This window comes from Leiobunum rupestre, chromosome 1 (assembly GCF_980474605.1).
Source record: "Leiobunum rupestre chromosome 1, qqLeiRupe1.1.hap1, whole genome shotgun sequence".
Lineage (NCBI taxonomy): Eukaryota > Metazoa > Arthropoda > Arachnida > Opiliones > Sclerosomatidae > Leiobunum > Leiobunum rupestre.
Genome location: NC_143384.1, coordinates 79,562,158 through 79,576,530, shown reverse-complemented (window position 1 = coordinate 79,576,530; position 14,373 = coordinate 79,562,158). Strand labels below are relative to the sequence as shown.

General features: G+C 28.3%; 2 protein-coding genes and 1 pseudogene across 2 annotated transcripts in view; all 3 read right to left on the bottom strand.

Moving 5' to 3' along the window:
• Positions 1-14,373, bottom strand: part of LOC149966753 (uncharacterized) — a 70,476-nt gene that overhangs the window by 45,476 nt on the left and 10,627 nt on the right. The window lies entirely within an intron of this gene.
• On the bottom strand, positions 136-627 carry LOC149966755 (estradiol 17-beta-dehydrogenase 11 pseudogene; annotated as a pseudogene).
• Positions 9,247-10,062, bottom strand: LOC149966754 (uncharacterized). Its single transcript, XM_090167606.1, has one exon. It carries the CDS (start codon positions 10,060-10,062, stop codon positions 9,247-9,249), a length of 816 nt encoding a protein of 271 aa, XP_090023732.1.

Genomic DNA, 14,373 nt, shown 5'->3' with positions numbered 1-14,373 from the left:
GAGAGCCAAATCAATTGAAATTTTTAAAATAAATTTAGTTTTTTAATTTTCTTACCTAAACCATTTTCCAATATAACCTTTAATTCAATCTGACACATGTTTTTTATTAATATTTGTTTACGCCTTGAAATTCGCTTACTGCTTCAAATCTCTTTGTTCGTCGAAAACAACCCTGACTTTCCCTGTTTTCATCAACGCTTCGCCCAAAAAAGACTTTAGCACTCTCAGCGCCACCGCTTTGCTCGCCAAGTGACTTAGAAAACTTAAAAGCATAACGACACGCGGAATGTACACGACTTCTTTGTTGGTCAAGACTCCTTCGACAATCTCATTCGCCACGACGTCGGGGTTCAGAAAAGGCAAAATGCCGTCATATTCGCCTTGGAAAATAGGAGTGTCGCTGAATCCGGGGAGGTCAACCGTGGTCTTGACGTTGCTCTTGCGACATTGGATCAATTCCATCGAGACCGAGTCCAGTGATCCGATGGCGGCGTGTTTACTCGTCGTATAAGCGCTGATTTTTGGGAACGATATCAACCCGGCAGCGCTGGCGACTGTCACCAAATGTCCGTGGTTGTTTTCTATCATTTTCGGTAGAAACGCCTTCAACGTCCAAAAATGGGCCATGGTGTTCACCCGAATTAATTTCTCCAGTAAGGAATCGGACGTGTCCAGGAAGTAACTGTTATGGGCGATTCCAGCGTTGTTGACCAAGATGGTCCGACCTCCGCCTTCACCCTTTTGGCCGTTTCGTACTCTTTGATGCGATCGGACACGTCCAGGACGTAAGAGTAGACTGCCCTAGGCCCGTGGACCTCGCTAGCCACTTTCCGGACGGTCTCGAGGCAACCGGCTTCGTTTACGTCCCAGATGACCACCCTGGCCCCGAAACGAGCGAATTTGACGGTCAGCAGCTGTCCAAACACTATTTCGTTTCGAATGTCCTTTTTGCGTTTTAAGATGCTCGGAACTAATTTCGAGAAGTAAAGATAAAAATTGGGAGTAGGCATGCCGCCACTTTCAATTTCTATAAATTAATTTGCGTACGAGAATTCTGAAACGAAATTTGACTTTCTAATGACCTGGTTAATATTTTTGTAGGAGAAACTCGGCCAGGTTGTGGGCGGTGCTGATGATTTCGCTCTTTTAATGTATTCCTCATTTTTCTGGTATAAAGACCGCTTTTATTAAGTACATGTATTTCACGGGAATACCCGAGGGGCAGGTCACTTCCTTGATTAACGACGCACCCCTAGAGCATAGCGCCGAACCAATTTTCAACGGCGGCGGCGGGAACGATGATTAGTTCGGCGGCGGCGTGGCGCGCCGATTTTCAGAAAATAATCGGCGGCGTTGAAAAAAATCGGCGGCGGCGGCGCCTAAGGGGAAAAACTGCCCCCCCCTCAGAAATAGCGCCAGCCTTTTAAAGACCGCTAGAACGTAAATTGTTAAACACATTTAAAAAAATACATGTTTAATAGAATGTATTTTATTAAAATAGGAACCACTTGTTTCCAAAACAAAGAAGAGGTAACTTTGGTTACATACTATCAGATGTAACTTATTTAATCATAAGTGTGCCTGAAAGAATTTTTTCATAATGATACCTTGTTGCAAGGATATGACGTTATTGACGTCACTTCCCAGTCGATGACGGTTTTATCGTCATCAAAACTAGTTCTCGCGTAGGGGGGGAAGGAAGTTAAAACCAGTTTTACGCGACGTTAGTGCTGTATTTTCTTTGGTGGCTGTCAAAGACTATATAAAGTTACGCGTAGCTTTATATAGTCTTTGGTGGCTGTGAAACAAGGTCTCATTTAAATTTTTAATACAGATATGTTAAACAGAGGCACACTTATGAGTAACTATGTCACATCTGATACTATTAAACTAAAACATTTACGCTAGTAATAACAATACTGTACTAATTTACTACCATTTCACTAGTATTATTATCTATACACTCTTTTTAGAAACTTTTGCTGGGCGCCGCCATTATCGTACAGACAACCAACGAGCCAGCCCTCTACCGCATAAATTTCATCCTCCCAAATCCAGTTTTCCCCCGCGCATTTAAGTCTATTATCACAAATTATATCAAAAACCACTACTTCTACAAACCAAAACCACTATTTCTGCAAATCGAAGAACACTATTACTAGAAATTTCAAAACCAATACTTCTAAAAATAAAACCACTATTTATACAAACCAAAAACCACTATTTCTGCAAATAGAAGAACACCGTTACTAGAAATCAAAAATCAAAGGAATTTTTAAAATGTAATAGAATAGTTATTGCTGAATGCAGCCAATGCAGCTGATACGTTTCGGTACTTATTACAAAATACGAGACGAGGCAACTCCAAAGCCGTTTTCGTTTCTCTCTCTCCTATCCCAGCTATTTGCTGCAGAAAATCTTGTTGCGCGCGGTGCAGTGGTGCCAGATCTTTTGGAAATTATTAATTATTTTTAATTTTATAACGCTAGTACGGTGCACCCAACAGCCTAGCACTACCAAAAGAAAAATCTATCTAGTTTAGATCTCAAAACGTAATTATTATACTTTAATAATGAAAATTAATTCGGCGGCGAAATGAAAATGTTTCGGCGGCGGCGGCGCCGCCGAAATTAAATTTATCGGCGGCGGCGTTTCGGCGTTATCTAAATAATCGGCGGCGGCGGCGTTTGATCGGCGGCGCTATCCTCTACGCACCCCTCAAAAGATTAAATCCGATTTAATCGTGATTATTTTGATTAAGTTGATTAAATCAGGTTTAATTAAATCGTGATTAAAATGATTAAATATAATTAAAATGATTAAATATAATTAAAATGATTAAATATAATTAAAATGATTAAATATAATTAAAATGATTAAATATAATTAAAATGATTAAATATAATTAAAATGATTAAATATAATTAAAATGATTAAATATAATTAAAATGATTAAATATAATTAAAATGATTAAATATAATTAAAATGATTAAATATAATTAAAATGATTAAATATAATTAAAATGATTAAATATAATTAAAATGATTAAATATAATTAAAATGATTAAATATAATTAAAATGATTAAATATAATTAAAATGATTAAATATAATTAAAATGATTAAATATAATTAAAATGATTAAATATAATTAAAATGATTAAATATAATTAAAATGTTTAAATATAATTAAAATGATTAAATATAATTAAAATGATTAAATATAATTAAAATGATTAAATATAATTAAAATGATTAAATATAATTAAAATGATTAAATATGATTAAAATGATTAAATATAATTAAAATGATTAAATATAATTAAAATGATTAAATATAATTAAAATGATTAAATATAATTAAAATGATTAAATATAATTAAAATGATTAAATATAATTAAAATGATTAAATATAATTAAAATGATTAAATATAATTAAAATGATTAAATATAATTAAAATGATTAAATATAATTAAAATGATTAAATATAATTAAAATGATTAAATATAATTAAAATGATTAAATATAATTAAAATGATTAAATATAATTAAAATGATTAAATATAATTAAAATGATTAAATATAATTAAAATGATTAAATATAATTAAAATGATTAAATATAATTAAAATGATTAAATATAATTAAAATGATTAAATATAATTAAAATGTTTAAATATAATTAAAATGATTAAATATAATTAAAATGATTAAATATAATTAAAATGATTAAATATAATTAAAATGATTAAATATAATTAAAATGATTAAATATGATTAAAATGATTAAATATAATTAAAATGATTAAATATAATTAAAATGATTAAATATAATTAAAATGATTAAATATAATTAAAATGATTAAATATAATTAAAATGATTAAATATAATTAAAATGATTAAATATAATTAAAATGATTAAATATAATTAAAATGATTAAATATAATTAAAATGATTAAATATAATTAAAATGATTAAATATAATTAAAATGATTAAATATAATTAAAATGATTAAATATAATTAAAATGATTAAATATAATTAAAATGATTAAATATAATTAAAATGATTAAATATAATTAAAATGATTAAATATAATTAAAATGATTAAATATAATTAAAATGATTAAATATAATTAAAACGATTAAATATAATTAAAACGATTAAATATAATTAAAACGATTAAATATAATTAAAACGATTAAATACAATTAAAACGATTAAATATAATTAAAATGATTAAATATAATTAAAACGATTAAATATAATTAAAATGATTAAATATAATTAAAATGATTAAATATAATTAAAATGATTAAATATAATTAAAATGATTAAATATAATTAAAATGATTAAATATAATTAAAATGATTAAATATAATTAAAATGATTAAATATAATTAAAATGATTAAATATAATTAAAATGATTAAATATAATTAAAATGATTAAATATAATTAAAATGATTAAATATAATTAAAATGATTAAATATAATTAAAATGATTAAATATAATTAAAATGATTAAATATAATTAAAATGATTAAATATAATTAAAATGATTAAATATAATTAAAATGATTAAATATAATTAAAATGATTAAATATAATTAAAACGATTAAATATAATTAAAACGATTAAATACAATTAAAACGATTAAATATAATTAAAACGATTAAATATAATTAAAACGATTAAATATAATTAAAATGATTAAATATAATTAAAATGATTAAATATAATTAAAATGATTAAATATAATTAAAATGATTAAATATAATTAAAATGATTAAATATAATTAAAATGATTAAATATAATTAAAATGATTAAATATAATTAAAATGATTAAATATAATTAAAATGATTAAATATAATTAAAATGATTAAATATAATTAAAACGATTAAATATAATTAAAACGATTAAATATAATTAAAATGATTAAATATAATTAAAACGATTAAATATAATTAAAATGATTAAATATAATTAAAATGATTAAATATAATTAAAATGATTAAATATAATTAAAACGATTAAATATAATTAAAACGATTAAATATAATTAAAACGATTAAATATAATTAAAACGATTAAATATAATTAAAACGATTAAATACAATTAAAACGATTAAATATAATTAAAATTACTAAATATAATTAAAACGATTAAATATAATTAAAATGATTAAATATAATTAAAACGATTAAATATAATTAAAATGATTAAATATAATTAAAACGATTAAATATAATTAAAATGATTAAATATAATTAAAATGATTAAATATAATTAAAATGATTAAATATAATTAAAATGATTAAATATAATTAAAATGATTAAATATAATTAAAATGATTAAATATAATTAAAATGATTAAATATAATTAAAATGATTAAATATAATTAAAATGATTAAATATAATTAAAATGATTAAATATAATTAAAATGATTAAATATTATTAAAATGATTAAATATAATTAAAATGATTAAATATAATTAAAATGATTAAATATAATTAAAATGATTAAATATAATTAAAATGATTAAATATAATTAAAATGATTAAATATAATTAAAATGATTAAATATAATTAAAATGATTAAATATAATTAAAATGATTAAATATAATTAAAATGATTAAATATAATTAAAATGATTAAATATAATTAAAATGATTAAATATAATTAAAATGATTAAATATAATTAAAATGATTAAATATAATTAAAATGATTAAATATAATTAAAATGATTAAATATAATTAAAATGATTAAATATAATTAAAATGATTAAATATAATTAAAATGATTAAATATAATTAAAATGATTAAATATAATTAAAATGATTAAATATAATTAAAATGATTAAATATAATTAAAATGATTAAATATAATTAAAATGATTAAATATAATTAAAATGATTAAATATAATTAAAATGATTAAATATAATTAAAATGATTAAATATAATTAAAATGATTAAATATAATTAAAATGATTAAATATAATTAAAATGATTAAATATAATTAAAATGATTAAATATAATTAAAATGATTAAATATAATTAAAATGATTAAATATAATTAAAATGATTAAATATAATTAAAATGATTAAATATAATTAAAATGATTAAATATAATTAAAATGATTAAATATAATTAAAACGATTAAATATAATTAAAACGATTAAATATAATTAAAACGATTAAATATAATTAAAACGATTAAATACAATTAAAACGATTAAATATAATTAAAACGATTAAATATAATTAAAACGATTAAATATAATTAAAATGATTAAATATAATTAAAACGATTAAATATAATTAAAATGATTAAATATAATTAAAACGATTAAATATAATTAAAATGATTAAATATAATTAAAACGATTAAATATAATTAAAATGATTAAATATAATTAAAATGATTAAATATAATTAAAATGATTAAATATAATTAAAATGATTAAATATAATTAAAATGATTAAATATAATTAAAATGATTAAATATAATTAAAATGATTAAATATAATTAAAATGATTAAATATAATTAAAATGATTAAATATAATTAAAATGATTAAATATAATTAAAATGATTAAATATAATTAAAATGATTAAATATAATTAAAATGATTAAATATAATTAAAATGATTAAATATAATTAAAATGATTAAATATAATTAAAATGATTAAATATAATTAAAATGATTAAATATAATTAAAATGATTAAATATAATTAAAATGATTAAATATAATTAAAATGATTAAATATAATTAAAACGATTAAATATAATTAAAACGATTAAATATAATTAAAACGATTAAATATAATTAAAACGATTAAATACAATTAAAACGATTAAATATAATTAAAATGATTAAATATAATTAAAACGATTAAATATAATTAAAATGATTAAATATAATTAAAATGATTAAATATAATTAAAATGATTAAATATAATTAAAATGATTAAATATAATTAAAATGATTAAATATAATTAAAATGATTAAATATAATTAAAATGATTAAATATAATTAAAATGATTAAATATAATTAAAATGATTAAATATAATTAAAATGATTAAATATAATTAAAATGATTAAATATTATTAAAATGATTAAATATAATTAAAACGATTAAATATAATTAAAATGATTAAATATAATTAAAATGATTAAATATAATTAAAATGATTAAATATAATTAAAATGATTAAATATAATTAAAATGATTAAATATAATTAAAACGATTAAATATAATTAAAACGATTAAATATAATTAAAACGATTAAATATAATTAAAATGATTAAATATAATTAAAACGATTAAATACAATTAAAACGATTAAATATAATTAAAATTATTAAGTATAATTAAAACGATTAAATATAATTAAAATGATTAAATATAATTAAAACGATTAAATATAATTAAAATGATTAAATATAATTAAAATGATTAAATATAATTAAAATGATTAAATATAATTAAAATGATTAAATATAATTAAAATGATTAAATATAATTAAAATGATTAAATATAATTAAAATGATTAAATATAATTAAAATGATTAAATATTATTAAAATGATTAAATATAATTAAAATGATTAAATATAATGAAAATGATTAAATATAATTAAAAGATTAGATCATGATTAAAATGATTAAATCTCGTTTAAATGATTAAATCCTGATTAAAAAGATTAGATCATGATTAGAATGATTAAATCTCGTTTAAATCGTGATTAGAATTTCTAATGTTGATTAGATTTGTTAATCTTGATTACCCTGATTTAATCATTTTACTATGATTAAGACGCACCCAAAATGGAAGTGACCTGCCGCTCGGGAATGCCATTAGCGGTATAGGTTATAAAATGCAACTTGTCTAATCTAATGAGTAGCTGCAAGGTGAAGGTTAATTTGATGATAAAAAGTAAGAACTATAAATATCGTTATTTGAGAGACGTTTATCGCATTCTCGTTTCCTTTTTGTCTTCCGCGCCAGGGCTGCCAGATCCTGAAAATCAAATTATAGTACCGAGGTTTGAAAATTATCGATTTCAGCGTTAAACTCCGTAAAAATTTTATTTATGAAAATCAAAAATATTAATAACGCTTAAATCGAGCGTGACCCAATTATAAAAATCTTTACCAAAAAAAAGAAAACTATATTAAAAGTTACAGTTTTAACCGGTTTTCTGGCAAAATTGAAAGCTTAGGTCTGGTTATCGAAAGTAGAGTGCTTTATATTACGCCTTTGAAATAATCGTATGGCCCACAACTTGGCGCGAAATTATCGACGATTAAGTAATCCCTAGAGTCCACACTAAATGTTAGTTTCCTTACGGTTATTTTAGGGGAAAATAAAGTGTAAAATTTCTTTCGGTTGAAGGCAGCTACCCGAATCTTGGCTGGCTAAGTTTACGAAAGGATTTCTCAAGTACTAATTTTTGGTAAGAACTCTTTATTACATGATGATGAAGTGCTTTTTACAATAGTGAAGCCGGTTTATATACCGGAGTTAAAAAATATAATATATTTACAAGATAATAAAATGTCATAAAAAACTTTACTCTTTTTTTTCTTATCTAATTTTAGTTTTACATCCAAAATTTCTGGTTACACAATTTGTCTTTATTGAACTTCCAATGGATAAAGAAATTGGATCGGTCTTCGAAGATAGCTTCCTTTTCCAAGATGGACTCGACACGCACGAACTTTGTTGTCTCTACCACGGAACAGTTCTTCAACACGGGCGATTTTCCAGTGAGTTCTCGGTAGGTACTGACTGTGGACAAGAACGATATCTCCCTCTTTAATCTCTCTCGTTTCTCGAGGATTCTGGTACTGATGAGCGGATCGGAGCTCCATGATGTAGTCATTTCGCCAACGTCCCCAGAACTGATCAAGCAATGATTGTCTATATTTCAGTCGCCTTGTGAGATCTCGCTTGGTGGAGGATACAGCTCTGTTGACATCGTAGATTCTGGATGGAAGCCCATGAGCCGCTGACCGACGAGAAAATGACTCGGACACAAGGGTGCTGGCTCTTCGACGTCGTTTTAGCTAAAAGTTAGAGGTCTAGAATTGAGAACGGCCTCGACTTCCGTCAAGATAGTCTGCAATTCTTCAGCGCGCATTTGATAGATCTGACCAGCCTCTCGTAGAAGCCACCCCACCATGCGGCTTTCTCGACTATGTATTTTCAAGTAATGTTATGGTTAGCGACATATTCTTTTAACCGCGGAGATTGCAGATTGGCCCAAATGTCTTTTAGGTCTTTGTCAGCTCGCTTGAAGCTCAATGCATTATCAAAGTAGATAATGGATGGCACTCCACTTCTCGATACGAACCGTCTGAACGCTAGCAAGAACATTTCCGCTTCCATATTTGAAACGAGTTCCAAGTGGAGTCCCCGTGTCACTGCGCGGGTAAACATCGTTATGTAGACCTTAACGGTTTTCTTCTTGTTAACCCGGACAAAGAAAGGTCCAGAAATGTCCAGACCAGTAACATTGAATGGCGGAGTTTCTGTCACCCTCTCTCTGGGTAATGGTGCAATGGCATTTGAACCAAGTTTAGCTGTGAACCTCTTACTGGCGGTACATTGATTTAGTAGAGTTTTTGCTACTTGTCTTCCTCGGGTTAGCCTGAAGTTTTCTCTGACGTCGTTCAAGGTATCTCGGAAACCAGAATGCATGAGCCTTTTATGAGAAGACAAGATGATTAATTCAGATAATCGGTTTTTACCGGACAGTATGTAGGGATGTTTCTCGCTGTATGAATACGTAGTCGTCCTCCAACGCGGATCAGCCCATTTTCGTCCAATACTAGATTCAACGTAGCCATTGGGGAGTTGACGTTTATCTTTTTTCAATGAAGTTAACTCCTCTTTGAAATCTTCGGTCTGCGCTTCCTTAACAAGTATTTTTTCTGCTTCGTAGAGTTCTTCACTTGTTGGGATTCCCGTAGTGATTTCTTTTTTCTTGATAAGTTGTACGAATCGCAATATATAGACCATTATTTTTTTACCTTTGTCAAGGAACTATAATTTTTTAAGTTAAGGATGGGCTTGAAGTTTTCCGTGACGGTACAGTTCATTTGAATTGACTCGAGGTACTTCGTACGAGACTCTTCTTCTACGACTTCTTTACGGGGTTCTTCTACCTTTGTGACAGGCCAGTTCTTTTCTTCGGACCTTAGCCATTCTGGACCTTTCCACCAAATTTGACTCGAGACCAGGCTTTGAACTGTACACCCTCTTGTTGGGACATCTGCGGGATTTTCTTTACCCTTGACGTGGTTCCAGATACGAGGCACATGATTGAGTGCCTTGCCTTTGATCCAATGGAGCGCTATTGAGGATTTGAGGAATCGGTCCACATTTGCACTTGGTACAGGTGTTGCCTTTAACAATTGATTTCTTTTTTGCGCTAAATTGATTGTACAGACTATTTTGAGTAGGAAGGAACCACTGGAACACTAGTGTGTGTTATAATTAGTTTCAATTTAATATATTTTGCGATAAGTGTAACACCAATTGTCAATTTTATCTGAAAATGTAGCTCTATTGTAGCTAATGAGCAGCTGCTAGTTCATGGGCTTTGCATTGGGGGAGCGGGTTTGTTTTATATTTAAACCCAACATATACAGTTTCCCGCAAAAAAGGAACCAGGGCCTTTAAATAAATAGCACTTTCACCTCGCAGCAAGAGTAGCCGGGTTCGATTCTAGCTTTTGGCACTGGATGAAAACTCGGAACCACTCCTTCTGCGTTGAGTTTGAAAGTTCTCTCCCCATTCGTTAATGGAGTTTCCCCCGAGTTCTTCGGTTTCCCCTTCCATAAAAACTTGTCGAGGTTAACGGTAATAGTTAGTGTAGGGAGCTTGCAGGGCTTGCCACCACCCTCCTACGCATTGTAACCCGGCCACCTGAATTATAGGCTTTAAATGTTGCTCGATCACTTAGGCCTAAGGTGGTGCCAAGGGTATTAGCCTAGCTGATTATTATTATTAAACGGCGGCAGTGACAACGGCGGCGGCTACGTAACAAATTAAAATAGTACACACAAATCCCTTAGGTATTATACTGTAAAAAATGTAAAACCAAACAGCATCGATTTTCGGACTATATTTATTCAACCCTCAAAAACAAGTTGGCCCATTAAGATTAATGTTTCATGCGCTTCCATACGGCTCTCCACTCAATGCGAGTGGGTTACTCTATGGTATTTTATCTCGTAGTTTACAAAAGCATCTCGCGATTATTCCCCGAATTCCGCTTTTAAATAATGAAATATAATTTTACAGCTGATTTGCAGTTGCCGGGTAAAATTCAGAATCCGAATAGCGGATATAAAAAAAACGAAAAACCTGAAAAAGAAATACCGTGGTTATTATCAAGAAAACCTTTCGTGGTTTTTAATAATATGGCCGCCATCTTGGACTAGAGATAGTAGACGTAGACGAAACAAAATTGCACGGTGAGTCAAAACGCGTACGAATGGTAATACCATTTTAATTTTCTCAAAAGCTTATTAAGATTTATCGCTAAAATACAAAGTGGTGATTTGAAATATTGACTGATATTAAATGATATCCTAAAGCTGTAGCGTGTATGTAGTTTCATGTTTTACAGAAAAAAATTAATTTTTTTCCTAATGAACGAATTTTTAAATTTGGCATGGATAAACGTTCATTAAAGGGGAATTGTCACCAAAACCAAAATTTACGAGGTTTTTTAACAGAATGATAGAAAATATATTATAGTTATTGGAAAAGTATTTAAAAAGTTACGCTACTTTTTCCGCAACCTACATCAAACGGCTCCAAAAATTTAAGAAATCGCTGTTGAACCTACTTGCAGCTTGGAGGAATAAAACAAGTATACAGGAGTTGCGGAGAGCTGCGAAATCGGTTTCGTCAGTGACTGTGAACTCGCGCGAGACGGAGGTGTTCAAACGCGACTAGCGCCAACTGCATTCGGAATTTTGCAACTATTCTCATTTTATAGCATTGTTTTCGCGTCGTCTGGTTTGTTTTATTCCTCCAAACAAATACGAGTCATTTTGGAAAAAGGCGCAAAGAATTTAGAAAGGTTTCAAAACAAACCAGACGACGCGAAAACAATGCTATAAAATGAGAATAGTTGCAAAATTCCGTATGTAGTTGGCGCTAGTCAGGTTTGAACACCTCCGTCTCGCGCGAGTTCACGGTCACTGACGAAACCGATTTCGTAGCTCTCCGTAGCTCCTGTATACTTGTTTTATTCCTCCAAGCTTGCAGCGGCAAAAAAATGAAGCGGCAAAAATTTTAGAAAGTGCGGCGTGTAAGGCATTTTAAAAACACGATAAACTACAATTTACGAGTATAACTCGTTTGAAAACCAAAGAGAATGTCGTAGCAGACGACAGTTCCGACCCGAAAAACGATAAAACCGGGGAAAATAATATTTCTATCACGAGATGGCGCTGCAGGTATAGGTTCAACCAACCGGTTCTGAGATTCTCGAGTCGGGAGGATAAAACACGAAATTTGGTTGCTAATAACAAGGATCCTATATGTTAGAAGGATATGAGGCGAGGGACGAAAAATGGCAGCGCCGTCGGTGGGTCATGCGCGATAGAGAATCCGTCTTTAGATTCCGTCAAGGACAAAACATGGAGGAAGCACCGCCAAAAATTTGTTCTTCAGGGAATAGAAACAAGACGTTTAGAGGCTCTCTTAATATCGACGGCGCTGCCGGCGTTTTCAAAACACGGGCCGGCCGGAGGGCTACCTATCCTTCTAACATATAGGATCCTTGCTAATAATAAATCAAATACTGGAAATATTAACATGAAATGTTTTGTATAACCATTTTCGGACGTCCTCTATCCATTTAAAAGGTTTTTAACCAATTTTAGGGTGGTGACAATTCCCCTTTAATACGTTGAATACCAGACAGACACACTCAAACTCGATTTATAAAATAGTGAACTTTGACGCCGCGAAAGGGTAAACTGGGATCTGTCGGGGAGTCGTTCGAACCACGAATCTTTTTAGCGGAAGCCCCGAAGCGAATGTTTCAAGCTCGAGCGAACGGCATATTTTTAACGCGCTGTCGTGCAAAGCGGTGAGCGTTATTTGAAGACCATTGGTTATTTTTTTCAGATTAGAGCGAAAAGAAATGCACTCAACGAGTGAGAAATATCGTTAACTTTTTGTTCAGAAACTTTTTTAACAAAAAACCCTTCGCGGTAGTCAACGAAAATATCGATCTTTCGTCGCGAAAGGACGGCGCGTTATCCCCTTCCTACTGGAGTTTTAGTGACCGAGAAATTAACAGAATGGTTTTTTTAAAACTGCCAGTTGTAGCGCATACTAGACTGATCGCAAACGGAATAACCCCAAAATCACGCCGAAACGGGTGGCACACGGGCCGTCCACCCCCCCCCCCAGCTACGCCACTGAAAATTGCCCACGTATGACTTCGATGTCCATTCGATTTCTCTTTTGGGATGTCAAAAGGATCATTGCGGGATGCGGAAAAGTCGGTGCACTCTGGTATGGTTGTCCGCCATCTTGAAAAATGGCCGCCGTTTTGTAACTCGGGTAACTTGAATCTAGTAAATATTCGGGTATAACGACTTTATTGGAGATTGTGGTGCCATCTATTCATGGCAAAGGAAACTACAATGCAAAATAGCGAAACAATAACGTCTTCAGAGAACCATTTAATTATTATAATTAGACAACTAGCCTCCCACTGTATAAATTTCATCTCCCCGCGCTTCGATCAGCCCGAAAGGTTCTATGGGAGTCTGCGAATGTCATTTGTACCACGTGACTTAAATTTTCAAAATGGCGTTGCAATAAGGCGGAATTTCTATTCTCTGTCATTTTTCATTCTTTAACATTATTTAAATTAATTAAAGCTTTAAGTCTTCAGTAGCCCCGCCTGGATTGTTTCGCGAGTAGGCACTGCGTGATTAAGAGGCCCCCATAAAAAACTCCTTTGTCATTTTTGTTGTTCTTTAACTAGCCAAATTGTATATAATTATTTAAAAATTTTATTATTATTAAATCAATAAAATTTTTATTATTATTAAATTAATAAAAAATTTATTATTATTAAATTAATAAAAATGTTATCATTATTAAATTAATAAAAATGTTATTATTATTAAATTAATAAAAAATTTATTATTATTAAATTAATAAAAGTTTTATTATTATTAAATTAATAATTTTTTTATTATTAAGTATATTATTTACAAATAAATATTACCAACTTTACTTTTAAACGAAGAATTCCACCCTACGATTACCTCTTTACCCAAATTCATCAACTAC

Coding starts and splice junctions, on each gene's coding strand:
- LOC149966754 (XM_090167606.1), bottom strand. CDS start 10,062: ATGGTCTATATATTGCGATTCGTACAACTTATCAAGAAAAAAGAAATC.